The following is a 27164-nucleotide window of genomic DNA, read 5'->3' as shown; positions in this document are numbered from 1 at the left end:
TACATTGCGATGCGCTGTAAGAGGGAGAGAGAAACCCTGTTTCAGGGAGCTGAGATCTACTTGGCTAGTTGGTGGAAACCCCAGCTGTGGTTTCAGTTGACAGTGAACTTACTTTGCATTACTTTGGGCCAAGTCATTGTGGTCTTTCCCGGGGCCTTGGGTTTACTCATTGAAGTTGTAGTCGAGTCCTCACAGACACAAAGGATCACCGAGGCGTGGGGTGGGAGTGCAGCTCACCATTTTGGCCCATGGATTGCTTCCAACGGAGTGACAACTGTTGCTTGCCTTAGGACTCTGCAGGGAGGATTTTTTTCCAAAGGGTGGCAGCACCCAATTGTATGAGATACAACTCAAGAGAGAAGCCTTTCTGGATGCATCGATCCCAAATTGTGTGTGTGTGTGTGTGTGTGTGTGTGTGTGTGTGTGGTCACTGTTCCAAGGAAAACAAAACTCGGGGTTGCAATGTTGCTGTCCTTCCATTTCCCGCTTAATTTAACCTAGCAGGTTCAGCTTTCACCCTTAACAAAGATGGCGCCCATCCGGGCCTCGCAACCGTGCCCTCACAAAAGATGGCCGCCACACCGTCATTCTGTAGCCTAACAGACCCAAGCACAAAGGCACTGCCCTTAGTTAAGATGGCGGCCACCCACTCTTCCCTGCCCGGCTTCGGTCGGGCGGCTTCACCGTGCGCGTGCGCATGCGCGTCCCGCTGACCCCGCCCCGTTTCCGTAGGAAGAAGCCCTGGCAAACATGGCGGCCGCTGTGGTTTGAATTCCAGCGGCGCCGCCAGACTCGGAACAAGAGCTGAGACGGAGGGGGCGGGGACCTGGGAGGCCGGGCGAGTCGCGGCAGCCCGGGAGCCAGCGGCGCCAGCGCCACAGACGCCGATGCCCACGTCGCCTTGGCGTCCGCGATGGACTCGGTGTTGGAAGAAGACGTCACCCTCCCCGGGACGCTCAGCGGCTGCAGGTGCGGCCCGGGCCCGGGCTCGGGGTGTCCCCGCCGGTGGGGTGCGGGCGGCGTCTCTGACGCGCGCGCGGCCTGGGAGTTGGCTTCTGAGGGGTTTGGCCGGGGCCGGAGTGGGTAGCCGTGTCTTTGGGGGCCGCCCTCTGATGCTGACTGGGGTCCGAGGGCCTGAAGTGCGCCGCACTCGGCTCGTCTCGCGGCCCTCCCCTTGAAGGGCCCACGGAGGACAAGCCAAGGGTCCTCTGACAGCCTGGGCCATGCCCTTCGTGGGGGCTCCGGGGGGACGGGGACTTAGAGGACACCTGATGATTCAGTCCGGCTTTGGGAGTTTTGCGTTCATTATGGGGACTGGAGTCGTGAAGTATAGGCTTTGCTTGGGGGTGGGGGTCCCCTGGTGACCAACCCACAATGAAAGGCCCCCAGAGTGCAGTGGTGAACGTCTTGGCAGGAGATGGTCATAACTAGACTCAAACCCAGCCCTTGTAAGTTGACTTCCCTGGGTGACCTGGGTAAAAAGGGACTTGACTCAGCTTCCTATCTGTAAAATGGGCTAGTGGTATCCACCCAACAGAATTGGGGTGAAGATCCAAAGAAGCAATAGCTGTCCTGAAGTTCCCTTGTTACTTACCAAGTGCCTGGCACACTATTATGGTTGAATCAGATGACACTGTGCTGTCATTATTGTTACAAGTTGGACATCCCCGATCCAAAATGCTTTGGACTAGAAGTGTTTCAGATTTTGGATTACTTTGAAGTTTTAGAATATTTGCACTCCCTGCTCCCCCCCCCCCCCAGATGTCTTGAAAACAGTACCCGAGTCTGAACTTGGAATTCATTTATGTTTCATATACACCCAATCCATATACCAAGCTGTGGGCCTTCATTTTGACTGTGGCACTTATGTGAGGTCAGGAGGTATGGAATTTTTCACTTGTAGACAACATGATCCAATTTAAAAAGTTTTGATATTGGAGTATTTTGGGTTTGGAATTTTCAAATTAGGGATGTTCAGCCTGTGTTGTCAATGGTAGGAATCAGGGAATGATATTCTGAGAGGTGCCTTTCAGGGGAGCTGCTCCAGGTGGCCATGAGGGTCCTCATTGTTAGTGGGGCCCCAGGTCTTTTCTTCTGGACTGCTCCAGGCTGGGTCCTCTGATTGTTCTGGGCTTCTGGTAGGAGGGACTGTGGAAAGAAGAGGAAGAGAACCCTGACTTAGGACCTGCAGTGTTTATTTAGCTCTGTAGGACAGACTGCTGTGTTTAGCCTGTAGATTCTAACTGACAGGTGATCATGTTTTCCATGTGCAAATGAGAATGAATTTTAGTTTTTGTTAGTTCTTGGACTTGAACCCAGAGCCTCTTGTTTGCTCGACTTGACTTGCTTTTATGCCTTGATGGTAAACTAGGAATGAACAGGTCTCATCTTTGGCAGACCTGGTAAATGATTACTGTGTTCATTCATAAGCTCTGGTATCAGGCACAGAGCTAGGCCCTTCCCAGCTCCTGTCTAAGTTAACATGACATCTCTCTTCTCAGTTTGCTGATACTTTTAATGCTTCTTTTATCTTTTTGTTTTGATCTGCCCCCCCCCCTTCTCCTTTTTTGGTGCCAGTCCTGAAAGCTTTCTTACTCTACCACTTAAGCCACAACTACACTATTCTGACTTTTTTCATGCTTAATTGTAGATAAAAGTCTCATGAACTTAATTGCTTAATTGGAGATAAAAGTCTCATGAACTTAACTGCTTGGGTTGCCTTTGAACCATGATCCTTAGATTTCAATCTCCTGAGTTGCTAGGATTACAAATGTGAACCACTAATGCTCAGCCTTTTTTTTTTTTGTTTCTGGTGCCTGTTCTGGGACTTGAACTCAGGGCCTGGCTACTATCCCTGAGTTTTTGTGCTCAAGGTTAGTGTTCTACCACTTGACCTGTAGCTTCACTTCTGGCTTATTGTAGTTAACCAGAGGTAGTCACACAGACTTTCCTGCCTGGACTGGCTTTGAATGACAATCCTCAGATCTCAGCCTTCCGAGTTGGTAGGATTTTTAGACATGAGCCACTGGTACCCTGCTTTTAATACTTCCGATTGCAATTTAGCAACACCATTACTCTGAGACCTTGTCTTTTCATTTCAGTGATTACTGGTCCCATGCTTCATCTTTCAGACCCAGACACAGCTGAGTTTAAGTCCCAGTTCTGCCATTTAACAACCTTGTGACATTAGACAAGTTACTCATCTTGGGAGCCTCAGTTTATTTATTTATTTTTTATATTTTATTATTATAAAGGTAATGTACCAAGTAGTTAACAGTTCTACAACTCAGGTACTGAGCACATTTCTTTTTGGATAATGTCACCCCTTCCTCCACTGTCTCCCAGTTTTTCCTCTGATCCCCACCCACAAGTTGTAGAGTTCATTTTCCACATAATGTCCAGGGAGCACCACTGCCGCATCTGTTCACCCTTTGTCCCTCCATTTCTGTCCCCCTTTGCCCTCCCAAAGACCAATAAATGAACAAATGATAAGAAGAAAAAAAGCTCATAAAGAAACCTCGTTTCCATTTTCTGTGTTCATTTCGACAAATATTATTTGATGTGATCAGAGGCACACAGGTATTGTGCCTTTGTGTTCCTCCCCTAAGAGTATTCTCCTTTGGAGCTTCAGTTTTTGTCACCTGTAAAGTGGGTTAATGTAAAGCCCAGGGTTGGCATAGCAAGTAAAATAACAAAAAAGGCATAGCTGGGGTCTTACTCATCTTCTCTACAGATATTCTCCTTCGCTGCCTCTCTCTGCCTTTGCAGGTGGGTGATGACAGAGAAGGCCACCCCTAGAATGAAAGTCTCCCATTTTATTGTCATATGCTGCTTTCTGAGACCTTCTGCCTGTGGTTTCCACAGCCTACTTTTAAAGACTGATCTGGAGTTCACTTTGTCCTTTAGACTCTGTTGGATTAGGTCACCGTGTGTTGTTCTCTTAGATCCTTATCCCTGCTGGTGTCTCTACCTGCTCTGCCTCCATGCTATTTAGCCCAGCTTTTGGGGCCCAGAGACCCCACTCAAGCTAAGATCTTTAAATACTGCTGGGGGATGTGGGAAGAAGCTGGCTTTGGTGGTTGAGTGGTGGGGTTACCAGGTGCGTGGCTGGAGAAGGTCCTCAACCCTTGGGACCTCGTGGTCTCTGATGGTAATGCATGTTTCAGCGATGGCTGCATGGATGATGTAAGAGCTTACGTAGTAAGTGCCTGGCACCAATGGTGGAGAGTGATGCTAGCTTGTTCTGTCAGATTCATCCCATGGCATATGATTTCCTAGACAGGACCCTCTGTTCTGCAGCTCGGGGTCCTGCCCTTCATTTGTATGCCCAAGAGCTTGCCTTTGCCCAGCCGCAAGCCTTCTAAGCCTGAAACCAGGCGTCATCCTCCATGAGCTCCTTCAGCATGTGGCCATCGACAGCGTGCTGCCTGGTGAGGAGCAGACTGGATAGAAAAGTTTTTCTGTGAGCACAGTTCGTACTTTCAGAGCAGAGAGCCTTCTTGGACACTAATTTCAGGAAAGGGAAGGGCAGAGAAGGACAGCCTTGGGTAGGGGGCATACTGGGGGCTAAGGAAGCCATTGGTTTGTTTCCCACTTCTGGTTTTTGGTGGTTAATTGGAGAAAAGATTCTCATGGACTTTCTTGCCCAGCTTGGCTTTGAGCTATAATCCGCAGATCTTAGCCTCCTGAGTAGCTGGGATTACAGGTGTGAGCCACTGGCACCTGACTATGAATTGTTAATATTAAACATGCCTATGTGTTGTTCTCCAAACAGCAATATGTGTGTGTGTGTGTGTGTGTATGTGTGTATGTATGTCCGTCTGTCCATCTGTCCGTTTGTCTATATATCTTTTTGTGCTGATCCTGGGTCTTGATCTCAGGGCTTAGGCACTGCCCCTGAGCTTTTTTGTTCAATGCCAGTGCCCTAACACTTGAGTTACAACTCCACTTCTGGCTTTAGTGGTTAATTGAAGATAAGAGTCTCATGGGCTTTCCTGGACTGGCTTCGAACCCCAATCCTCAGCTTTCAACCTCCTGAGTAACTAGGATTACAGTGTGAGCTATTTGCTTTGTGGCATCAAGGTATATTTAAAGTAAACTTTTGAGTGGTTTTTAATATTTATAGAGTTCTGCAGCCACCTCCAGGACCCAAGTTTAAAACATTTTCATCCTTCAGTAAAGACTCTGCACCTAAGATAAACTTGACTATAGTGCTGAATCAAAAGTATTCCTCTCCCCCCTCATCCCTAGAAAATTCCAGATCACATGGTTGCTTTGCCGTCCTATTTTCTAGTAGTGGCTGGTTTTTTTTGGTCTTTTTTCCTCTGACCTGAAGTCATAGTTAAGAAATCTTTCAGGCTGATGGAACTGATGTGCCACTGAGGAGCTGGATGTTTGCCTGGAGTCCCTGTGGGAGCCATGCCTCTGTACTGCCTGCCTGGTTCCTTCTCTACTTCCATGGGCATGGTTGCAAGCAGGAGCAGTTCAACGTTTACATGTTTATGTTAAATCCAAGTTAATGCTGCAGTCCTTGGGAGGCAGGGATTGGGAGGATTACACTTTTAGGCCAGCCTAGGCACACAAGTTTGTAAGACTTCATCTCAACAGGGAAAGCTGAGCCTGGTGGTACATGCCTATCATCCCAGCTATAACAGATGTGCAAACAGGAGGATCTTGGTCCAGGCCAGCGGAGGCAAAAGGCAAGCCCCTATTCAAGAAATAACCAGAGCGGAAATAGGGCTGGAAATGGGCTTAGCGGTAGTGTGTCTGCTTAGGAAGTGAAGCCTAGTACTGCTAAAACCAAAGCCAAAGTCTATGTGCATAACATTTAAAACAAATATTAAAAAAGAAGTGGGTAGGTATATGGGTGGGAAGATCACTGAAGGGAGTTATTGAATAAAGAAACATTCATTTCCAGGGTGGTGGTTAGAGAAGTTTTACACAGCAGTGCAGAGGTTCAACTTCATACATTATGACCCCACTTGTGGGTGAGATAAGAATCTTCTATCAAGTTATATCAAGGCAGGGGATCAGAGGGAAGTTTTGGTGTGAAGCCTGAGATGGAGTCACAGCACAGTGGTTTGTGTTTTACTTCATGTTTGAGGTGATGGTGGTTTCTGAATGTTTAGGCCAGAGATGTGGTAAGGTTCTTTCTGGCAAAAGTTTTGATAAACCAAGAAGTAGAAGTGACAAGTTGCTTACCTTCCCATTGGAACTGTTGATTGTCTGAATGGGTACCAAAGACCACTTCTCTCTTCAGGTAAGAGCTGAAATTAGGCTAGGTACTGGTGGCTCATGCCTGTAATCCTTGCTGCTTAGGAGGCTGAGATCTGAGAATCACAATTCAAAACTGGCCCAGGTAGACAAACCTGAGAGATTTATCCAACAAAAAGCCTGAAGTAGAGGTGTGGCTCAAGAGATAGAATGCTGGCCTTGAGTGAAAAAGCCAGGCAAGAACCTGGGGCCCTGAGTTCAAGCCCTAACAGAAGCGCGCATGCGCACACACAGACACAGAGTTGAGTTAGATCTTTACATAGAGAGCTTAAAATAAAGAAATTAACATTTTGTGTCCCCCTTTGTCTACATAACTTAAAAAGGAGCATGCTTTCTTATCTATATATGAAATTTCTTAGCTATAAATTCATTCCTCATGTAAATATCTAATTTTGCCAATCCTTTCAAGGAAAGAAGGTCTGCCGACTATATATGTTTCTGCATTTCATTTGAATGAAAGATTTGAAAATAGCACTATGTAAACGATTGAATACCAGATTTGTCTACTCTGGACATTTCATGTGAATGGTGTCTTACAATACGTGCTGCTTTGTGAAGTTCATCCATATGTAGCATGTGTAAGTTCTTTTTTTTTTTTTGCAGAGCAAAAAGGTTTAATTTGATGAGATGCAATTTATCATTTATATCCCTTTATAAATTATGCTTTTGGTATTAAGTCAAGAACTCTTTGACAAACCATATCTGAAGCTTCGGTATTTTTTTTCTAAGAATTTATGTTTTATATTTTACATTTGTATTTTATATTTAAATCCACGATTCATTTTGACTGAATATTGTATAGTATGTGACACTTAAATTGAGTTTGCTTTGTTTCCCGTCCATTTCAGTACTATTTGTTGAAATGAATATCTTATTTCCACTGAATTGTTCTTGCACCTTTAATAAGCACATTTGAATGTCTTGTTGTTCTTATCAGAACCTTTGCCTCATTTAAAAATGTGGATACATCTTTTTTTTTTTTTTTTGGCCAGTCCTGGGCTTGGACTCAGGGCCTGAGCACTGTCCCTGGCTTCTTTTTGCTCAAGGCTAGCACTCTGCCCCTTGAGCCACAGTGCCACTTCTGGCCGTTTTCTATATATGTGGTGCTGGGGAATCGAACCCAGGGCTTCATGTATGTGAGGCAAGCAGTCTTGCCACTAGGCCATATTCCCAGCCCAAAAAATGTGGATACATCTTTTTTTTTGGCCGGCCAGTCCTGGGGCTTGGACTCAGGGTCTGAGCACTGTCCCTGGCTTCTTTTTGCTCAAGGCTAGTACCCTGCCACTTGAGCCACAGCACCACCTCTGGCCATTTTCTATATATGTGGTGCTGGGGAACAGAACCCAGGGCTTCATGTATATGAGGCAAGCACTCTTTGCCACTAGGCCATATCCCCAGCCCCTGCCAGATTTTTTTTTTTTTATGGCCAGTCCTGGGGCTTGGACTCAGGGCCTGAGCACTGTCCCTGGCTTCTTTGTGCTCAAGGCTAGCACTCTGCCACTTGAGCCACAGCGCCACTTCTGGCTGTTTTCTGTATATGTGGTGCTGGGGAATTGAACCCAGGGCCTCATGTATACGAGGCAAGCACTCTTGCCACTAGGCCATATCCCCAGCCCTACATCTTGATCCAGCAGTTGCACATGCTGTCTGACCTAGAGACCCCCACATGTGCACGGTGGGGCCTATATAAAGGCATGTATTCAACATGGTGTGTGAAAGAAGAACTTGGGAGCAAGCTGGGTTTCTGTCAGAAGGGGATTGGGTAGATACACATCCTTTCAGAAGAGTCTTCCAGACCCCTTGGGACCCATTGGTATCTCATAAATTCAATATAGTGGGTTGCTAGGAGACTTTTAAGAAAGTAAGAGAACAGAAATATCACAGGAATTAGGGACTTCGTTTAGGGGTTGTGGTCAGTAAAGTCTATAAAACCCTACTGTAGAATGCTTTATAGGAGTTAAGATTGAAGGAGTTAAGATTGTTTATATTGCCATCCAAACATCTTTAGGACTCCCTCCCCTCCTCCCCTCACAGTTTGATCATAGGGCTCCACTCCTAGGATATGTAGTTAGTAGAGGGAAACAATGTAGAATAGAATGTGTTATTTGATTACATTTATTTTATTTTTAAGCCAGAAAATATAGCCTCTGTCTTTCTGAATATGAATGAAGGTCACAATGTGCTGACATCAGGGGCTCACCTGTTAGGAGGGGTGAGGGGTGGGAGCCACCCAGGAGAGCTTGGATGCCTGTGGTTTTTGTTTTCATGTGGTTTTTCTCTTAAGTAAGAATGGATAGTAGCAGAGCACTTGAGGCCCCGAGGCCCTGAGTTCAGTCCCCTGTATTGAAAAAAAGAGAGAGAATGAATAACACAGGAAATCTAAGAGACAAACACTTGTTTTGTGTGATTGTTTTCCAGTTGCCGTGTCCAGTTCCATGCCAGCTCTGAGAACACTGTTGGGTCTTGGGGTGTAAAAGGATGATTGTTGTCAGTGGCTGCAAGCACTGGAGGGGATGGCTCCATAGGCGGCAGTGGAGCAGGCCAGGAGGATGAGGCGCTGTAGCACACAGCATATAGTGGGACAACCTGCCTTGGTATTGTCCTCATGCTGTGTGCAGAGTCTCTGGTTCTGTTCAGTGGGTCCTCACTACACCGCCCCCTTGAGGACTGGGAGGATTATGCAGGGTTGTAGAGCATGGGATTTGAAATTTCTCCAGCTTTAGCTTTCCTCATTTAAAAAAAAAATAGCAACACTTAAAAATGCTACCTATTAAGCTGGGCTGTGGCGTGGTGTAAGTGGGAGACTGCTGTCCTGTTCTGAGCCTGGCCTGGCAGACAGGTTTCTTATGATTTACATTTGGCCTACCTAGAGGCCTCTGGCTCTGCCTTGGGCCTTATTCATGTGGGAGCTGTGGGTGGTCTAGGCCTAGCTACAGCCACTAGGAGCCTGAGTTTTATTCCTTGCTTTGCCAGCAATCCTTTGTGATTTTGAGCAAGTTAAGTTCTTACCCCTTCTTGGGCCTCAGTCTTCCCATCTGTATAATGATAAAATCATATCTAAGCCTTCTTTTGATTACATTGTTCTTACTGCCTGTGGGTCTCCATGAAGTCTCACCCTTAATTCTAAGGCCAGAAGTAAGGGATTGGGTGCGAAGAGGAGCTTTTTGGGGCTGGAGCTGCTTGGACCTGGTTGGATAGTCCAAATGATGGACGTATATCACATTTTAAAAGTAGGCAGGTAAGCCCCATGTAGGAATTTGGCAACCTCATTGTTAGTCTTTGGGAAGCTGTGTAAGACCAACATTTCTGGCTTTGTCTACTGGATCGTTTTTAGTGGTTATGACCTTGGCTGGAGGTATTGATGGCCCATTTCAGCCCTGGGAGTTAATGTTGTGGCTGAGGCAGAGAGAACCCAGATGGAGAATATAGGACCAGGCTCTTGGCTGTGCTTGGCTAGTGACCTGGTTTGCGACCTTGGTTACCATCTACAAAAGGAGGAGGTAGGACTTGATTTTATTTTTAAAATCTGGTTTAGAAAATAGACTTTGTTCTTATATTGATGCTTATTGGAAGAAATAGACCATTATTGAAAATGTGTCTTCCTTACAAATAGCATTCTGATATTTCAGTGCATTTCCTCTGTGTTGTTATGTATTTATAGCCCACCTATTTCTAGAAAAGGATCTTTTTATGTATCTTTTCATGATTGAGGACATGTTCTATTTAAGTTTTTTTTTGTAGCTATCTTTATACTAGGCATATTTTGAGCAGTCATTTTCTTGGTGTTGGATTTTTATAATACTTCTAATAGTTCACTCAGCCCTGGTCTTAAAAGTCTATTCTAACTGCAAAGTTCACTGATCAGGAAAAATTGTCTGAGGAGCAGAATACATCTGGATTAGGAGGCAGGAAGGAGAAACTGCCCCAAAGGTAGGCTTCCATCAATGCCTACTTTGCAGGCTGAGGCCAGGAAGGATTTTGGAGGATTAGATGTAAAAAGTCAAGATTAGATATAAAAAGTCTTCATGTCTCTGCCATGTGACTCTGGCTGGGACACTGAAGTCGTCTGCACTGCAAGGCTTTCCTTTGAAAAATGACAGACCCTGGGGGAATTGGCAGCTCTAATGAGTAAATATTTTATAAATTTTGAGGCTCTCTGTGCTTGAAGGTGACAATGATATTTTGTTCGTGTTTACAGTGTGCCCATAGTATGCCAGGTACCTTGCTGGGCCCTTGTATGTCTTGTTTAATTGCCAGTTGTTCTGTGCAGATGCTGCTGATTTTTCATTGTAGAGTTGAAGGAAGTAAGGCTTAGGGAAGTGCACACAGAGCTTAGAACAGAACCTAGAATAATGTCTGTTATGCTTTAGTTTTCTGTCACATTCCCTGAATCCTCACGGAATGTCATTTATATACTGGTTTATATAATTCTGCTAGTACAAGCTTCTTCAATCAGTGAATTCTGCATTTTTGTTTGACATTCTGAAGACATCTGACTTGATGCCTGGGTCCCAGAAGTTGAAAATTTGGGTAGGAAGCCTAGTTGATCACCCCTATGGTAATGACAGCAGAATCAACAGGTATGCCCCCAGTGTCCAGGTGTTTCTATATAGCGACTGATTTCATCTTTACTGGTAGACAGTCTCCCTGTCTAACAGATAAAGAATATAGCCTTGTACTGAGCCACACATTTGGCACACAGAAAAAGAAGGAATCAGTGAATGACCTTGACACCACCTAAGGTCACATAACTAACTGTTAGCCCCAAAGCCTGGCTCCTTAAGCTCTGTACTTTCTTCTTCTCAGGCAGCTCAGCTGCATGAATGTTAGGCCATGGTTTGCTGCCTGTCACGTGCTGTTGTTCAAGCACTAACTCATCTCTCCTCCTTGTGTTCTCTTCTAGTGGCCTGATCTCCACTCTGCCAGATACCCTGAACGGCATCAGCATCAGTGCTGGCTTGGGAAATGGCGGTAAGTACACAACAGGGCTTGGGGAAGAGAAGGAGGAATAAACTCAGACCATGAGCATCTGAGCTTGGGACTGGAGCCTACCTGGCCCAGCACCAGTGGCTGCTCAGCTTCTTATGTGCACATGTTCTCACTTGCTCTCCACCTCCTTTCCTAAACATAGGACTAGAGGAATTCATGTCCTTCATACTGTCCTTCAGTTTTCCTTCCTGCTACCTAGTCAGTAGGGATTCAGTGTTTGCTGAGCTGAGCAGCTACAGGGAGGCTGCATAGGAAGTGTAGACTAGACCCAGCACCACGTTCTGTGGGTCTCCTTTGCTCTGCCCCTGGAGGCCCAGGAGAGCTGCTCTCTTGACTTGAGTGTGCCAAGGCCTCCCTGGCAGCCTGCTGGCTTCCATGCTGTGGTCCTGCATTCATACACAGGTCTGTCCTTTGTGAAATAGCCGGTTAGATCACCAGAGATGTGGCTGAGTGAATAAGCACTGTATTATATTTCAGGAGGTTATGAGGCTGCTTTGCATTCCTTGTCTTGCTGAGTGATCTTAAGTCTTCATAATTTTCCTTTCTGAATTTTCTTTTCTGGGTGGGCAGTGTTGATAAATTGCCTTGTTAAAATCTGAGTTGTTTTTTTTTTTTTCTTCTATCCCCAAAGTGACGATAGTTGTGCAAAAAGAAGCTTTTAGGACAAGTAGAGCTAAGAGTCAAAGAGTTTGTTTCTGTAAGATCCTATAAGCTATAGGCCACCTTCAAGTTTTCCTTTGGAATTGTTAACTTATCTTAAATTGAAACAAGTCTGATGTTGATGAGCCTGGTTTCTCCTCTTCCTGCCTGCAGGCAGTTGGAAGCAGTGGTAGTTAGGCCCATCCTCATAGACTCGGATTCAAACTTGAACTTCATTACATTTAGGTGAGAACACAGACAGACAGACAGATGAAAAAGAGCTATTAGGATAAATCCTAAGATGAGGCCAGGAGTGAAATGTAAGATGTTCAGAGGAGGGGTGAGGGAGTCAGGTGAGAATTCCCCAACAGAGCAGTACTGGAGAGTGGAAGGAGTAGCGCTTTGGTTGGGAAATGGGAGGGGGAATGGCCTGTTGGGAAAACAAACCTGTGTGCCCTCAGTCTGATGCACAAGGCCCTGCAGCCCCCACCCCACCTGCGTCTCAGCCTCACTTAGCTGAGTGGTTTCCCACCCCCACGGCTGCCCCCTCCTCTGGGCCTGAGCCCTTTTAAACCTCTCTGCCTGCTGCTTGCTTTTTGCCTTGCTAGGACCTCAGCTCAAAGCTCCCTGCCTTCTTCGGGTTTCCTCAGGACCATTTAGGTAATGGTTTCTTCTCTGGACATTGTATTCATTTGTTTCTGCTGATAACTTCTAAAGTGTCCAATTTTGAATCCATTCTTAACCACATATGCACATAGCATCCTGGGAGACACTAGGACCTCCAGCCTGGGTTACCCAGGCTTCTAACTGGTCTCCTTGTTTCTCTCCTGAGCCCTTTACTGTCTATTCTCAGCAAGGCAGCCAGAGGGAGTCTGCTCATAAATCCTTCAGCTGTAGCTCGGTCCTTAACTGAGTGTACAGTGCCAGATGTGATTTGTCCCCCCAAAACCTCTCTTAGCACCTCTTCTCTTCCCACTTTGTTTATTGACACCTTCCTCCCCTCCCGTGTCACTGCCCCTTGGCTCTTCCTCAGACCCACCGGGCATGCTCCTGACTCAGTCTGTTCTCTGCGCACCTAGAATGTTTGTCTCTAGATCCCTGGCTGTTTGTCTTCAACCTGCCAACATGTGACCTCTGTGAGACCTTCCTCAATCCCCTGACTTAAAATTGCAGCCCATCTTGCTCCGGATATTTCCCGTTTCATTTTTCTGTGGCCACTCTATATCATATCATGTAATTGCTCAGTTGTAGTGCTTGTCTCTTCCCTCCGGAAGTTTGGCTCCATTTGTTCCCTGATGGAAGCAGATCTAGAAAGCGGCTTGGCAGGAGAAAGGCTCTCCGTGCAGCTTTGCTGGGATGGTGGGTCCCTTCATTCCCTCAACATGTTTACTCAGCACCCACAAAGTGGTGTTGTCCTAGAAATGTGGGTGCAGGATCAGTGTCTCCTTCCCCTTCAATTCCCCAGCACACAGGATGGTGCTTAGGGCAGGTGTGTAAGAAATGTTGGTGGAATTAAGAAAGCTGTGAGAGATCGGCGTCCAGCACTGCCAGCAGTCACTTCAAGCAGGGGCTGGTCCTTTCCTGCTCACGGCCTGCTCTGGAGATCAGCTTCTGTTGGAACACAGCCACTGTATTTGTGAGTCGGCTGAGGCGGGTTTTGTGCTGCAGCAGTTGTCTGTTATCTGTGACAGATGTAGGCTTTGTGTATAGCCTGCGAAGCTGAAAATAGCCATTGTCTCATGCTTAGGAAAAAGGTTGCCAACCCCTGCTATGAAATCGGTTAGTTAGGCTGTGTTTGGATTGCTGCATGTGCACGTAAGGAGGCACACCTCAGGACACTGTGCTTTGCCATGTGCCCCATGCATTTTTTGGGTACATTGTCTTGTTACACAAGGGATGCTTAAAGTAATTCGTCAATATTGGAAATAAAATGGCTCCAAGCTTTCCCTGGACTCAAATCAGTAAGTCACTACAGGCAGAAAGTGCCAGGAGAGGGTACATAGGTGATGGAGGCTGCTCATAATTTTTCTCCTTGGTGCTCTGGTCTCCAACAGCATTGTCAGCCAGTCTGCATGCTGTGATGCTTTCCTGATGTCTGTTTTGCTTTTTGTAGGGCTTCCAAAAGTGTCAGAAGAAAAGGTTTCTCCTACGCGAGCACGGAACATGAAGGATTTTGAAAATGTAAGTGGAGATGCCAGCTTCTTATCCCTAACACATTATGCTTGCTGTCACTGTCCAGCTAGACCTGGGAGAGAGCTGTGGTTCTTGACAACCATCTGAGCTGACTAATGCCAGAGGCTGGGGAAATGCCCGGCTCAGAGCCTTCTCTGTGAGACTGTTCCATTCTCACGCAGTCAGCTTTCTGAAGGTGGTGACAGCCATTCCCAGCTGGCTGTTGGTATGTTTGTGGTGTCTGGAAGATGAGGACATCACTGTGTTGCGTAGTACAGGGGAGCTTGCCAAGCATCCTGTAGACAGGTAAGGCACAGGATTTATGTCTGCAGCTGGTCTTTGCTCCAACCCTTGAGGTGTTTTGTATTACCCCCATTTTACAGCTAAGAAATCCTCACACTAGAAGAGACTCCTTTATGGCTATATAATGTAGAAAGGTAGAGCTGGGATTTGAATCCACCTCTTCAATGATTCTTTCCACTGAATCATGCCTTCCCTTGCATTTTGTAGACTGTTGCTGCTGAATGGAGTGTGTAGCCTGTGCGCAGCACTGTGCAGCAATTGTCTGAGAATGGATCGTTTGGTGATGGATTTGGCCTCCATGCTAATGTCTTCCAGCATTGCATCTTGCATTTGTTAGTGAGGGGGTTTGCTGTCAAGGAACAGGGAAATAAGGTTATTCTCCCAATTCCAATTCTCTTTAACAAGTTACCTGCTCCACGCTCCCATTTATCATGGGAAGAATTAGACCCTTCTTCATTTGTAACCAAATGAAATCCATACTATGTGAGACACAGGAGATATTTATCAGAGAGAAGACGGAGGACACAGAGAGAAGGACGCTCCACAGTTATGTTTCTCTCTCCCCAGTTGTCTTTACAGAACAGAGCAGTGCTGTCTCTGGATTTAATTTAGCATACTCATTACTGCTAATAGTTATCTGCAAACCACCAGTGACCAATTGAAGAAATGACTTGTCAGATCTCTAATGGAAACAAGTAATTTCTGAGCTTTGAGTTGTTATAATTTCAGCCGTACAATGCGATCTATGCTATGGGGTCTGGGGCCTCAAACGAGAAAGAGATTTGATTATTCCACATGGTGTATAATTAAAATATGCTGTACTGTTAAATGGTTGTTCCTGTTTTATCCTACGAGTAATAATGGTGACTGTTTATTGAGCTCTTGCTCTGAGCTCGGCACTTTAAGTGTTAAGCTCTTTATACATGTTACTTTAATATTAAGGCAGATTTACAAGGTGGTTATTATTTAGTTTTTTATTATTTAGATTTGAAGAGTACAGCTACAAATTGTATTTTTAGATGGGGAAACTGAACAGCCTCTAGAATTTTGGTTTGGCGTATGTCTTTCCAACTGGAAGAAATCTTGAATCCAGCCCTCTTCCTTATATGGAAGAGAAACTGAGGGGATGTGGTAGGGTAAAAGCCTTTCTAGAGGCTATTGGATGCTGTGTAGGGGCCACAATTTTGGAAGCCACACTGCCTGCTGGGTGGCCTTGGACCAGTCACTTGACCTCTCTGTACTTTTCTCACCTTTGACATGGGCTTGAACAGCCTTTCATATGGTCGTTAGGAAGATGAATGTGTGAATCACATATTCCCAGCACCTCTTCTGTGTTAGCTATCTCTCCTTCTCCAGTTATTATATTTGGAACTGCTATTTTTTTTCTCTGCTTTGCCACGTGATTCAAGTTCATTTTCCTGCGAGTTCTTGATGGTCTAAATCTTGTTTTCTTTGAAGCTGAGGGAGAGCTGTCTGTGCCGATATATTTTAGGATTTATGTTTTTTCTTTATGATTGTGGTCCTTTGGCTGCTGTTAGGTTTTTATGATATTAATATTTTTTATTGTAGCATTTTCAAGAGCAAATTCCACAGCTGAAATTGAAATGACCACCCTGCTCTCAGTATCTCCCTTTCAGGTCTTTATGAGTCACTGACATTTTTTACTTTGCCTGAGTTTGGCCATAGCTGTCTATGTGGTGGTCCTTCCAGTGGGATGCTTATCAGAACCGCTCTTGGCATCAAAGGCCAGTTTCAGAGTCAGCATGCATATTAAAGAGGGGGTCAGAATAGTCTTTGAATTAAGGGGAAACTCATTCCTCTTACTCCAGTCTCGGATGACTGCCTGAACATCAGCGGTTGCATTAGATGGGACTGTTGAGAGAGGGAACCGAGTTCACCTGCTTGGTACACATTGTCACCTGAATACTCATTCCTCAGGAGACAGGAATTTGGGGTAGATTAACCCAGGTGAGTTTGCCTGTGATGAGGCTTCGGTTTGTTGGGTGTCTGGGACTACAGGATGGTGGTGGTGTAGTGAGCTGCCGACAGGGTGCTGCGGGTCACAGAGGATTGGCTCCGAACTGATGGAGGCTTTAGGCAGGCCTGAATAGGTACATCAGGTACAGGTAGGGATGGGGCATGAGGAAGAACAATCGGCACAAGGACTCAGGTGCAGGGCTGAGGGCATAGCATGTCGTTCAATGAGTTCTAGGACCTGTGGTGTGCCTTTTGGTCAGAACACGGTTGTGTGAGGGAAATGAAGCCATCGAGGCAGACATAGGTCAAAGGCTGCAGGTGTTGACAGTCATACTGCTTGATTGATTTTGCCCTGAAAATAAAAGGGGACCAGTGACAGATTTTAATCTGTCATGAACAAAATGGTACTTTCAAAAGATTACCTCAGCTGGGTGCTGGTGGCTCATGTCTGTCACCCTAAGTATAGAGGATGGTGAGATCCAGATGATCACAGTTCAAAGCCAGCCCCGGCAGAAAAATCTGTGACATTCCATCTCCAAAAATAACCAGCAAAAGGCTGGGCTAGAGGCATGGCTCAAATGGCAGAGTACCAGTGAGCAAGCAAGCCAAGTGAGAGCATTAGACCCTGAGTTCAAGCCCTGGTATCATTAAATAAACACAAAACCAAATAACAACAACAATAACAAAAAGCAGCCCTAAAACCAAAACCACTCAGCTGGGTCCAGTCACCACGAGGACTGGTGTGGAGGGAGCCAGGCTGGCAGCAAGGCGGTGAGGTAAAAGGTTGCTATGGCACTGTTGGCCCACAGGGAGGAAGGCTAGACTCAAAGGTGTGGGGGTCAAGAGATGTGGAGAGCGAAGTCCACACTCCAGAGCCAAAGAGCTCCAAGGGTTGTCACCAGCTCTCAGTTGATACCTGGACTCAGGCCTCCGGTCTTTGGGCACAAGAAGTCCCTTCTACCACGTTCTCTGTGCTGGCCAACCATTGTTGACATGTGAAGTGGCTTTGCCCTGGTACCGTAATGTCCATACCTGCTGTAGGTGAGGCTATAGTCATCTGTGTGGAGTGGGTAAGTTGGTTCAGTCTTTTGTGGGGGCCTGTCTTGTTGGTCCTTCCTAGTTGGGAATGTAGAGGGGACTCACTGGGCTGGAGTGGTGCTAGGAGAGGCTACATTTTGTGAAGAGAGGACCTGGACTTACCTGTTGTGATGTGTTTGGGGCGCCGACACCTTTCTCTCTTCTTTGGGAGAGTAAGGAAGACCTAGTAGTCTCTGTGTGGTATATCAAGTCTGGGCAGCTGTTTACCTGTTTACCTGGATGTAGAGGAGTTCAACTCTGGCTCTCCCCAGAGAATGACAATGATATTCCTTCTGTCACTGTTAATACTGATGGAAGGCATTATTAATTGACTGTATAATACTTTATGAAGACTTGTGGAGTGCTGGTGGCTCATGCCTTTAGTCCTAGGTACTCAGTAGGCTGAGATCTGAGGAGTGACTAAAGGCAGCCTGAGCAGGAAATTAAGTGAGAGTCTTATCTCCAATTAACTACTCAGAAGTTGGAAATGGAGCATTGGTTCAAGTGGTAGAGCACTAGCCTTGTCCAAAAAAAAAAAAATTCAGGGACAGCACTCAAGCCCATGTGTGTACACATACATACACACACAAACACATACATGACTTGTATTAAAATGGGTGTTTTGCATCATAATTTATGTAACTGCCTACTGCGTAGGACATTCAAGTTGTTTCTTGCTTCTTATTGTTGCAAAGTTATGTTAAGTATCCTTGTGCATCTATCTTTCTACAGTTATGTGGTTCTTTTTCTCGCATTGGGTAAATTCCTAGAAATGGAATTGATGGCAAGCATTTGCAGTATAAATTAGACACAACAAATTGTAGATAGTAAGGAGGAGGATTGATTTCTGCTGACCTCTTCTCTAAGAAACTGGGGAAACCCTTAGCCAGCTGGGACCGAAACACCTGTCCACACTCTGTCTTCACTCATTCCTCTCTCTGTCCTTGTCACACACTCAGCTGCCCAGACACGTGGTGCTCTTATGCCCAGGCTCTCTTTCCTCCTTGTTGAAAATCCTCGCTCTCAGCTGAAGTAGCCTATCACATCTGAACGTTTTCTCTGGTCTGGCAAGGAGCCGTACCTCTTCATCCTTGCTCTGCAGTATCTGTGTCATGAGTGCCTTCTCACCAGGGAGTAGCCCCTCATTCTTGCTCACCCCTTCTGCACAGAGCTGACACTCTCACAGTCACATGATGTGTGGACACAGTGTGGATTTGAGGCTCATGCCCCTTCTGCACAGAGCTGACACTCTCACAGTCACATGATGTGTGGACACAGTGTGGATTTGAGGCTCATGAGAACTGGGGTTTCAGTCTGGCTCAGACACTTACTGATCCAAGCCCTTGCATAGGTGGCTTCCAGAACTTCATGTGTAAAGAGAGGCCAGTAGTGTCTTTGTGAACTCTGTGAGGGTTTCCTGAGTGGTGGAGTTGTGGTATGGTAGGCACATCATAGCCTGAGACCTCAAGGGTGATAGGTATTTGGGAAATGCTGGCTTCCACTGAAGTTTGCTATACCATGGCCACTACCCCTGCCTTCTGCCCATTGTTTGTTTCTTGTCAATCCTCTTTTGTTGTGGTTGTTGGTTGTGAGGCTTGCACTCCGGGCCTGGGCACTGTCTCTGTGTTCTTTATACTCAAGGCTAGTGCACTACTACCACTTTGAGCCATAGTGCCAGTTGTGGTTTTCTGGTGCTTAATTGGAGATCAGAGTCTCATGGACTTTCCTGGCTTTGAGCTGCAATCCTCAGATCTCAGCCTCCTAACCAGCATCTGTCTTTTTTTCCCCCCCTTGGAATAAAATCCTTCACTACTTGCCCTAGCATAAAATCCTGCCCTGTCTCTTGAGCTTGGCACGTGCGCCGCTCGAGCACAGACTGTTCCTCTCTCACCCAGCTTGCTCCTGTATGTCAGGCCCTCCTGCCCTCTGCCCGGGATGTCCTCTCTCCCCTTCCTTGAATGTCTGTCTCCTGGACTTCTGTGTCTCGATCTTAATATGATGTGGTTAGAGAGGCTGTCCGTCACTGGTTTGTTACTCTCTTTTAGTGAACATTCATTACTCTGTCTTTTCCACCATGAATCTTATGACTGTCATGTCTTTATTTGCTTACTTAGCTTAACATGTATCACTTGTCTGGTATGTCAGTGCTCAGCACTGAACTCAACAGAACTGTAGATGTTTAATAAGTGTGTTGATTGAATTTGACCTTGTATGAGATACTAAACATTCAAGTTTTGATTGCTTTCTCATATCTAAATGAGAAAAAAAGTGTTTAGCTCATAGGCTTGTGGTGAGGATTAAATAACATGCCTAGTGTTATTTACTGTTAATAAGGTGGCTGGAGACCACATAGCCAGAGGGTAGGGCTTGTGGAACCAGAGTTAGAGGACCGGAAGCAGAAATGGGAGTAAGGTGAAGCTAAGAGTGGGAGAAGGTGGGGGTGGGAGTTAGGAACAAGGCAAAAGAGCAAGAACTCAGTGGACCTAGGGTGTGCCTGGCAGTGAGGGTGCCAGCCACTTCCTGGGGAGCTCTGTGCCCAGCATGGGCCTTTGCAGAGCCATTTTGGCTAGTGGGGACGTCTGGGAAATTCCAAGTGCAGGAAGGGTCTGTGTGGTAGGTTGGCTTCCGCTTATTGGTCAGAGCTCTGCGTCCCCTTGCCTCTGCTTGTCCTGGCCATGCCCTCCAAAAACCTAACCAGATGGCGGACTGGGCAGTATAAATTTTTACAATCTTTTTGAAGGCCATTTGGAAAGAGATTTTGATAGTCATAAAAGTAAAATGACTCTTGAGCCCAATAATCCATTTTTGGGAAAATTTATTCTAAACAATCTACTCAGTGCAAGGAAAAAAACCCTCTGTTCATGAAGGTGTTTGTTGCCACATTGTGTATAATTGGGAACAATTGGGAACAAGGGAAATTATATTTCACATTTGTCATCTCTGACTTCTTGTTACAAGCTTGTGTTGAGGGTATTTCACAAATGAGAAAACTGAGGTTGAAAAGATTAAATGACTTGTCTACAAGCTTGGTTTGATTGAGAAACTAAAATAAGTTAGAATCAGATTTAATCTGTGTGACTGTAAAGAGCACACCAAATCCATAAATGCTTAGTAGAGCAGTGGTTAAATACTCAATAATTCAATGGAATTCAGTGTAGTCTTTTAGGTGTTCTGTGTAAGTTCACAACAATATGAAAATACTTAAGATACAATAATTAAGTGAAAACAATGCGATATACAGATTCACTTGTGTTATATTCTACAAAAGATGTATATTCATGAGCAAAGCATATGCAAAGAGTTGAATTTATTGGGGTTCGGTTTTAAAATCGTGTCATTGCTGCAGAATTTTTTGTTAATAAATAGGCATTTGCCTAGTCACAGTGTGCTTGATGGTTTGAAGATACCAGGGAGAGGATTGGCAATAGAAACAAATTCAAAAGCATCTTCCTTCTCCTCTGACTCACTTGGCTGCTGTGGGCAGATTTGTCTTTCACACTATATTGTTTACTGGAGATAAACTGTGGGTGAGAGTGCTTAAGAGTGCATTTTTTTTGGTCATGTCTAGGTGAGATCTAACAGGTTTTGTTCTTGTGAAGAGGGTTGGAGACTGATGGTAACCCACAGCTTTGCTTACCTAGGGCTTGAGTGAGAAATGATTTCTTTTCAACAGCTATGCCCTGTTTACCACTTGCTAAGTGCCAGGCTCTGCTAGGTGCTTAGCTCATTTAGTTGTCACAACATTCCTGCAAGGTAATTGAGTTTCCTTCATTTTGTAGATGAGCCAACAGCGACTCAAAGATGTTAAATAATCTTTCCAAGGCCACACAACACACAGGCAACAGCATTGGGAGTTGAGTTTGTTTCAGCTGGTCCCAGAACCCATGTCTTGAGACAAGGATGATCTGGGATGGTGAGCTTCCCCCAGCTACTATAAACCAGGGAAAGTGACAGCCAGAGGATGGCTCCTTGCTTAAGTTTTAGTTGAGTGTGGCTAGTTGCAATTTTTCTAATTTTTCCCCTCCCTCCCTCCCCCTTTCTTTCTCTCTTCCCCCTTTCTCTCTTTCTTTCTTTTTGATGTCAGCACTGGGGCTTGAACTTAGTGCCTTGCACTCTTGCTTAGCCTTTTCTTTTAAGGCTGGCACTCTGCCACTTGAGCCACACCTCCACTTCTGGCTTTTTGTTGATTAACTGGAAATGAAAGTCTTTCAGATTTGTCTGCCTGGGCTGACTCTTAAGTCATAAGCCTCAGCTTCCTGAGTGGCTTCCATAAGATCTCAGCTTCCTGAGGAGCTAGGATTATAGGTGTGAGCCACCATACTCGCACACAGCTTCTTCTGATTTTTTTCTTTTTTTATGTGGTTGGGTTTTGTGTTCTTCCCTTCTTGATGGCTTTTGACTGAGTGGGAGCAGGAAGAAGCCAGAGGACTGACTAGCAGCTTCTATAAGGTCTTTCTGGCTGCAGCTGTGTAGTCATGGTGGGAGACTCCCACATAGATGGCTTCAGTCCCAGTAACACGTGGGTACTGGGGTGGAATGGGGCAAGTACAGCCCTGTGTTTGCTTACTATTGAACATTGGGTTTCTAAGTCACATTTTGTGGATTGTATTTTAGATTTTTTTTTTTTTTACTGTGTGGTGAAATGTTTTCAGTTCTTCCACTTCAGTTTTTTTTTAACTTGAAATTGTTTCTTTTAAAGGGCAAAATACACATAAAAGTATGGTTAATTTGTGTGTGCGTGTGCGTGTGTGTGTGTGTGTGTGTGTGTGTGTATACATGCATGCATGTGCACGTGCTGATCTTGGGGCTTGAACTCAAGATCTGAGTGCTGTCCTTGCAGTTTTTTTGCTTAAGGCTAGAGCTCTACCACTTGAACCACAGGTCCGTTTCTGGCTTTTTGGTGGTTAATTGGAGATGAGAGTCCCATAGACTTTGTTGCTTGGGCTGACTTTGAGTCTCAGATCTTAGCCTCTTGAGTAGCCAGGATTGCAGGCATAAGCCCCTGGTTCATGGCTGGTTTGAATTTTTATGCTGTGTCTAGTAATTTTCCTAAACAGTGCAGTATTTAGTAATAGCGAAATTACTTTTAATTATAGGTAATTTACAATAATAGTTATTAATTATAATAGCTCTATGACGTGGGTATTATTATAGTGCCATTTTTATAGGCGAAAGAACTTGGGCACACAGACAAGGCTCTTGACCAAGGTTATATAGCTGGTATGGTAGTCTGGATTATCCTCATTCATTATTTCACTCCTTTAACCATCTTGGATGAGTGTCCATTATGTCCTAGATTTGTTAAAATCTTCAAGTAAGAAAATAGGAGCTGTGTGTTAGAGTAGTTGGGTAGGGGGTAGAGATGGAGACCACTTGAGTTCGGGCAGTTGGGCAGAGATGGAAGGGATGAGATGTAATACTCAGCAAATTCCTTATGAAGAGCTTTTCAGGCAGACAAGGGCTCTGCTTAGTTGAGGACCAGAAAGGAGGCTGGTTGTTCACAATGGAGCGCCTTGTGAACAGGGGGGGATGATACCCAAGGAGACTGGAGAGGGAGGCAGGCAGGAGCTGGCTTATCCAGCACTTTGTGGTGGTGGCTGTGAGTCTGATTCTCTGAGTGATGGGAAAAGACAAAAACAAAAACAATGGAGGGTTTAAGTGGGATAGTGATAGGAGCAACTTTCTTTGATTTGGAAGTCTATGGAGCTCTGATTTTATCAACTACCTTACCAAGTTTTGTCTATTCAGCCAGCCAGCCATTGGCTACTTAGCAACAACTGTCTTTTGTGTTTCAGCTTCAAAGCCAGAGGAAAGGCAAGTGATCAGTGGCATGTTAGGGGTGATTATGTTCATTAGAAAAGTGGATGGAAGCTTGTATGATGGCCGCTAGCCTAGCCAGAGAAAACGTGTGTGTGTGTGTGTGTGTGTGTGTTTTGTGCATATGCACGCATGTCCTGTTATGAAATCAGTGCCTGAGTGCTATCCCTTAGATTTTTTTGCTCAAGGCTGGCACTCTTCAAGTCACAACTCCACTTCTGACTTTTTGCTGGTTAATTGGAGATAGACTTTCTTTTTTTTTTTTTTTTGGCCAGTCCTGGGCCTTGGACTCAGGGCCTGAGCACTGTCCCTGGCTTCTTCCCGCTCAAGGTAGCACTCTGCCACTTGAGCCACAGCGCCGCTTCTGGCCGTTTTCTGTATATGTGGTGCTGGGGAATCGAACCTAGGGCCTCATGTATCCGAGGCAGGCACTCTTGCCACTAGGCTATATCCCCAGCCCGGAGATAGACTTTCTTGACCAGGCCGGCTTCAAGCTGTGATCCTCAGACCTCAGCTTCATGAATAGCCAGGATTATAGGCCACTAGTGCCTGGCTGAGAGAAAATTTTGTGGGAAGGGCTGGCTGTAAAGCAGAGAGCTGACTGGCCCTTATGGAAAAGATGGGGTTGTATTTTGTTTTACTCATTGGGGCCTTTCTGGCATTTATTTGCTTGACTTTCAAAAGGCATGTTTACTTTTTTTTTTTTTTAACTTTTTACCTATAAATAGGACAAATACTCTTTCAAGAATTAAGAATTTTCTCATGCTATACAATGTAGGTTTTCTGAGTGATCACCATAAATATTTTATTGGTGGCTGAATAATAGAATAAGTTTTCTCTTTATGGGAAGCATCTGGTGGGAGACACTTTTGTTTGAGTGAATGTTTTATGTGCTGTTGATTTAAAACATTTAAAAGGAGGTTTTAATGAACCTACCAGTGGTTTCTTCTGTTGTTCTTGTTAGTCAGGAAATTGAAACCTTAAGTGTTAGCAAGTTGACTGAGGGCAGACAGATTGGGAGCACTCTAAATATGCTCATCATTTCTGCTTATCCAGGCCTAAAACTGTGTATTAAGAAGAGTATATGCTACTAACATTATTTTTAAAATACTGAAAAAAAATCCTTGATGATCATTTAAGGAGATATCCTAGCATCCAGGTATAGCTATTTACATTTTGCTTCATTTCATACTGGTTATCTTTTTAATTAATTTCATTGAGATTTAATGTACATAAAATTCCTCTATTTTAAGTGTTGAGTACTTTGTAATTATTGTTATTGCAATCAAGGTATGTATGATTATAGTTTTTTGGTACGCATGTGGAATACTTTGGTAGGTTCGTATAACTGTCACTACTATGAGAATATTCAGTAGTTCCATAATACCAAAAATTTCCCTATGCCTTCTTGTGGTCAAACTCTCTTAGCCCCAAACCTCTGATAACTAATGTTTTGTTTTCTCCATCCTTGTAAGGTGATTTTTCCCAGAGTGTTGTAAATGGAATCATATGGTATGTGATATTTTGAGGACTGGCTTCTTTCTGTTGGTATAATGGTTTTGAAATTTGTTCACATTGCTTGTCTCAGACTTGCTGAGCACTCTCCCATGTTATTGACGAGTTACTCTTTGAAGGGCACTTGGGCTCTTGCTACCTTTTGGCAATTGTTAATAAAGCTATACAGTAGTAAAGGTTTGTATACAGGTTTCACTTTGAGTATAGCCTCCCTCCTTCCCTCCTTCCCTCCCTGCCTTTCTTTTTCTTTTCTTCCCTCTCTCGCTCCTTCCTTTCTCTTTCCCTCCTCCCCCCATCCCCCACCATATTTGGGCTTGAAACTCAGGGCTTAGGTGCTGTCCCTTAGCCTTTTCACTCATGGATGGTTCTCTACCACTTGAGCCACACCTCCACTTCCAGCTTTTTGGTGGTTAACTAGAAATGAGTTTCATTGACTTTTCTGCCTGGGCTAGCTTTGAACCACAATCCTCAGATCTCAGCCTCCTGAATAGTTAGGATTACAGGTGCGAGCCACCAGTGCCTGGCAAAACTACATAATTTTGTAGTATACCTATGGTGTAATCTAATTTTTAGTTAACATGTGAGGTTATAATATGATATCCAATTGTTTCAACATTGTGGAAAAGAAGACAATCTTTTGTCCATTGAATTGTTTTTGTAGTTGGTCATATCTATATGGGTCTGTGTTACTATTTTGTATTCTGTTGTATTGCATTCTGTCAAAGTTGTTTTGATTCATCTTGCTCTTTACTGCCCCAAATAAGTTTTGTAATTAGCTTGTCTGTGTTTAAAAAATACTCTGCTAGAATTGATTGAAATGTTGTTAAATCTATGTAAAAATTTCAAGAGAATTGACATTGTTATATTGAGTCACCCAATCTATGAATTTAAAAGTCTTTTCCCTTATGTCTGTCATGAATTTAAAAACATTCTTGTGGTTTTAAGAGTATAGTCTATGTTTTATTAGATTTATACTTAGGGGGTTTTAGGTTTTGGAGCTGTTGTAATGTAAACGAGAGACTGTTGGTTGATAGTATAGTAAGCCCACGTTATTCATGGCTTTATTATGTGTGGCTTCAATTTCTGTGCCTGCATTAGGCAGCTCAGTTGGGCAGGCAGAAGCCTTCAGTCAGTCTCACTTTAGTCACTTGGGTTTAAACCATTGTGTGAGCCATTGAGTGTTTCCCTGCCCCTTCCTTTTATGAAAATCTACCTTTCAAAAAAGCATGGTGCCCCCCAAACAAAGTAAAATTTAATGTGCTTAATTTAAGTAATAACTGAAGGCTCAGATAGGAACCTTGAGAGAATGAAGATTGAATTGATGTTGTCTCTCAGGCCCTTGGTTCTCCTGCTCTCACACTGGGGTCTGAGCGTGAATAATGACTGTGAATGGAAAGGGAATGCAGATGCATGACCTTTAGAGACGGGCTTTGTCTGCTATTACTGCCAGTTGTTTTCTTTTTATTGAGCAATTTATATGATACAAAATTCAAGAGATAAAAAGGGCATATAGCATATTTCCAGATGATGCATGCCATTTAACAAAAAAAAATGTGTACTCATATTCCCTGCGTCCCCCTTGAAATTTACAGCACAGTTTTATTTACTATAGCAACCATTTATGCAATAGACCACTAAAACTTATTCCTCCTAACTGAAACTCTTTACCCTGTCCGGTATTTCTCCTTTCCCTCTCTCACCTTTTATTTAAATGGTACCCTGATGGATATGATGTTCCAAATGATAGTGTTTTTATTTAACACTACATCTTGGAGATAATTTTAGTGAGTACTTAAAGTAGTCCTACTCATTTTTTTTTGTGGTTCTGTATGAGCAGTTATACCATAACCTACTTAGCCATGACTAGTTGACTTTTAATCATTTAAGTGAATCACTATTTGCCTTTAAAATTTGTTAAAGAAAAGTATAACTTGTCCATAGACATGCACATCTTTGTGAATAATTCCATGAGTGATTATAAAAAGAAAACAGGCTCATGACTACCACCAATAATGAGAAGAAACAATTATATCAGTCCCCCAGAAGCTTACTGCATTGCTTCTCCTAGATGCCATTCTCTTGGACTGATTTCCAGACTCTTCCTAGCTTGTGTTTCTGATACCCTCTTATTACAGTGCTAAGGAGAGGAGTCTTTTTCACAAGACAGACTCAAAGCTGAGTGAAGTAGAGAGGGAGTATGGGAGATGGTGGTAGGTAGGAATTTGGGAAACAACTTCTGGTGTAAGCATGGTGTTGTAAATGTACAAGGGAGTGTGTAGGCTCATGTCTGTTCTTGGAGTTGGGTTAGCCTTCTCATTAGTCTGCTCAGAAAAGCTTTCTAGGTGACCTAACCAAACCAAACCAAACCAAAACACAAATATTCTCCTTAGTAGTAAGGTTGT

General features: G+C 44.4%; 1 protein-coding gene across 7 annotated transcripts in view; it reads left to right on the top strand.

The window, feature by feature from the left end:
• Positions 1–667: 667 nt before the first annotated feature.
• The window catches only part of Cdk5rap2 (CDK5 regulatory subunit associated protein 2), a 178609-nt gene continuing 152112 nt past the window's right edge, over positions 668–27164 (top strand). For 2 of the 7 annotated variants that reach the window (XM_048340677.1, XM_048340673.1), the window contains exons 1-3: positions 668–969; positions 11177–11244; positions 14015–14082. In XM_048340677.1, coding sequence (XP_048196634.1) covers positions 914–969; positions 11177–11244; positions 14015–14082 — 192 coding nt within the window. In that variant the 5' untranslated portion in view covers positions 668–913. The remainder of the gene's footprint in view (positions 970–11176; positions 11245–14014; positions 14083–27164) is intronic. The other 5 variants (XM_048340665.1, XM_048340649.1, XM_048340655.1 and 2 more) reach the window with 3 other exon arrangements.

This window comes from Perognathus longimembris, chromosome 1, assembly GCF_023159225.1.
Source record: "Perognathus longimembris pacificus isolate PPM17 chromosome 1, ASM2315922v1, whole genome shotgun sequence".
In the NCBI taxonomy this organism is placed as follows: Eukaryota; Metazoa; Chordata; class Mammalia; order Rodentia; family Heteromyidae; genus Perognathus; species Perognathus longimembris.
This window is presented reverse-complemented; position numbering and strand designations above follow the sequence as displayed.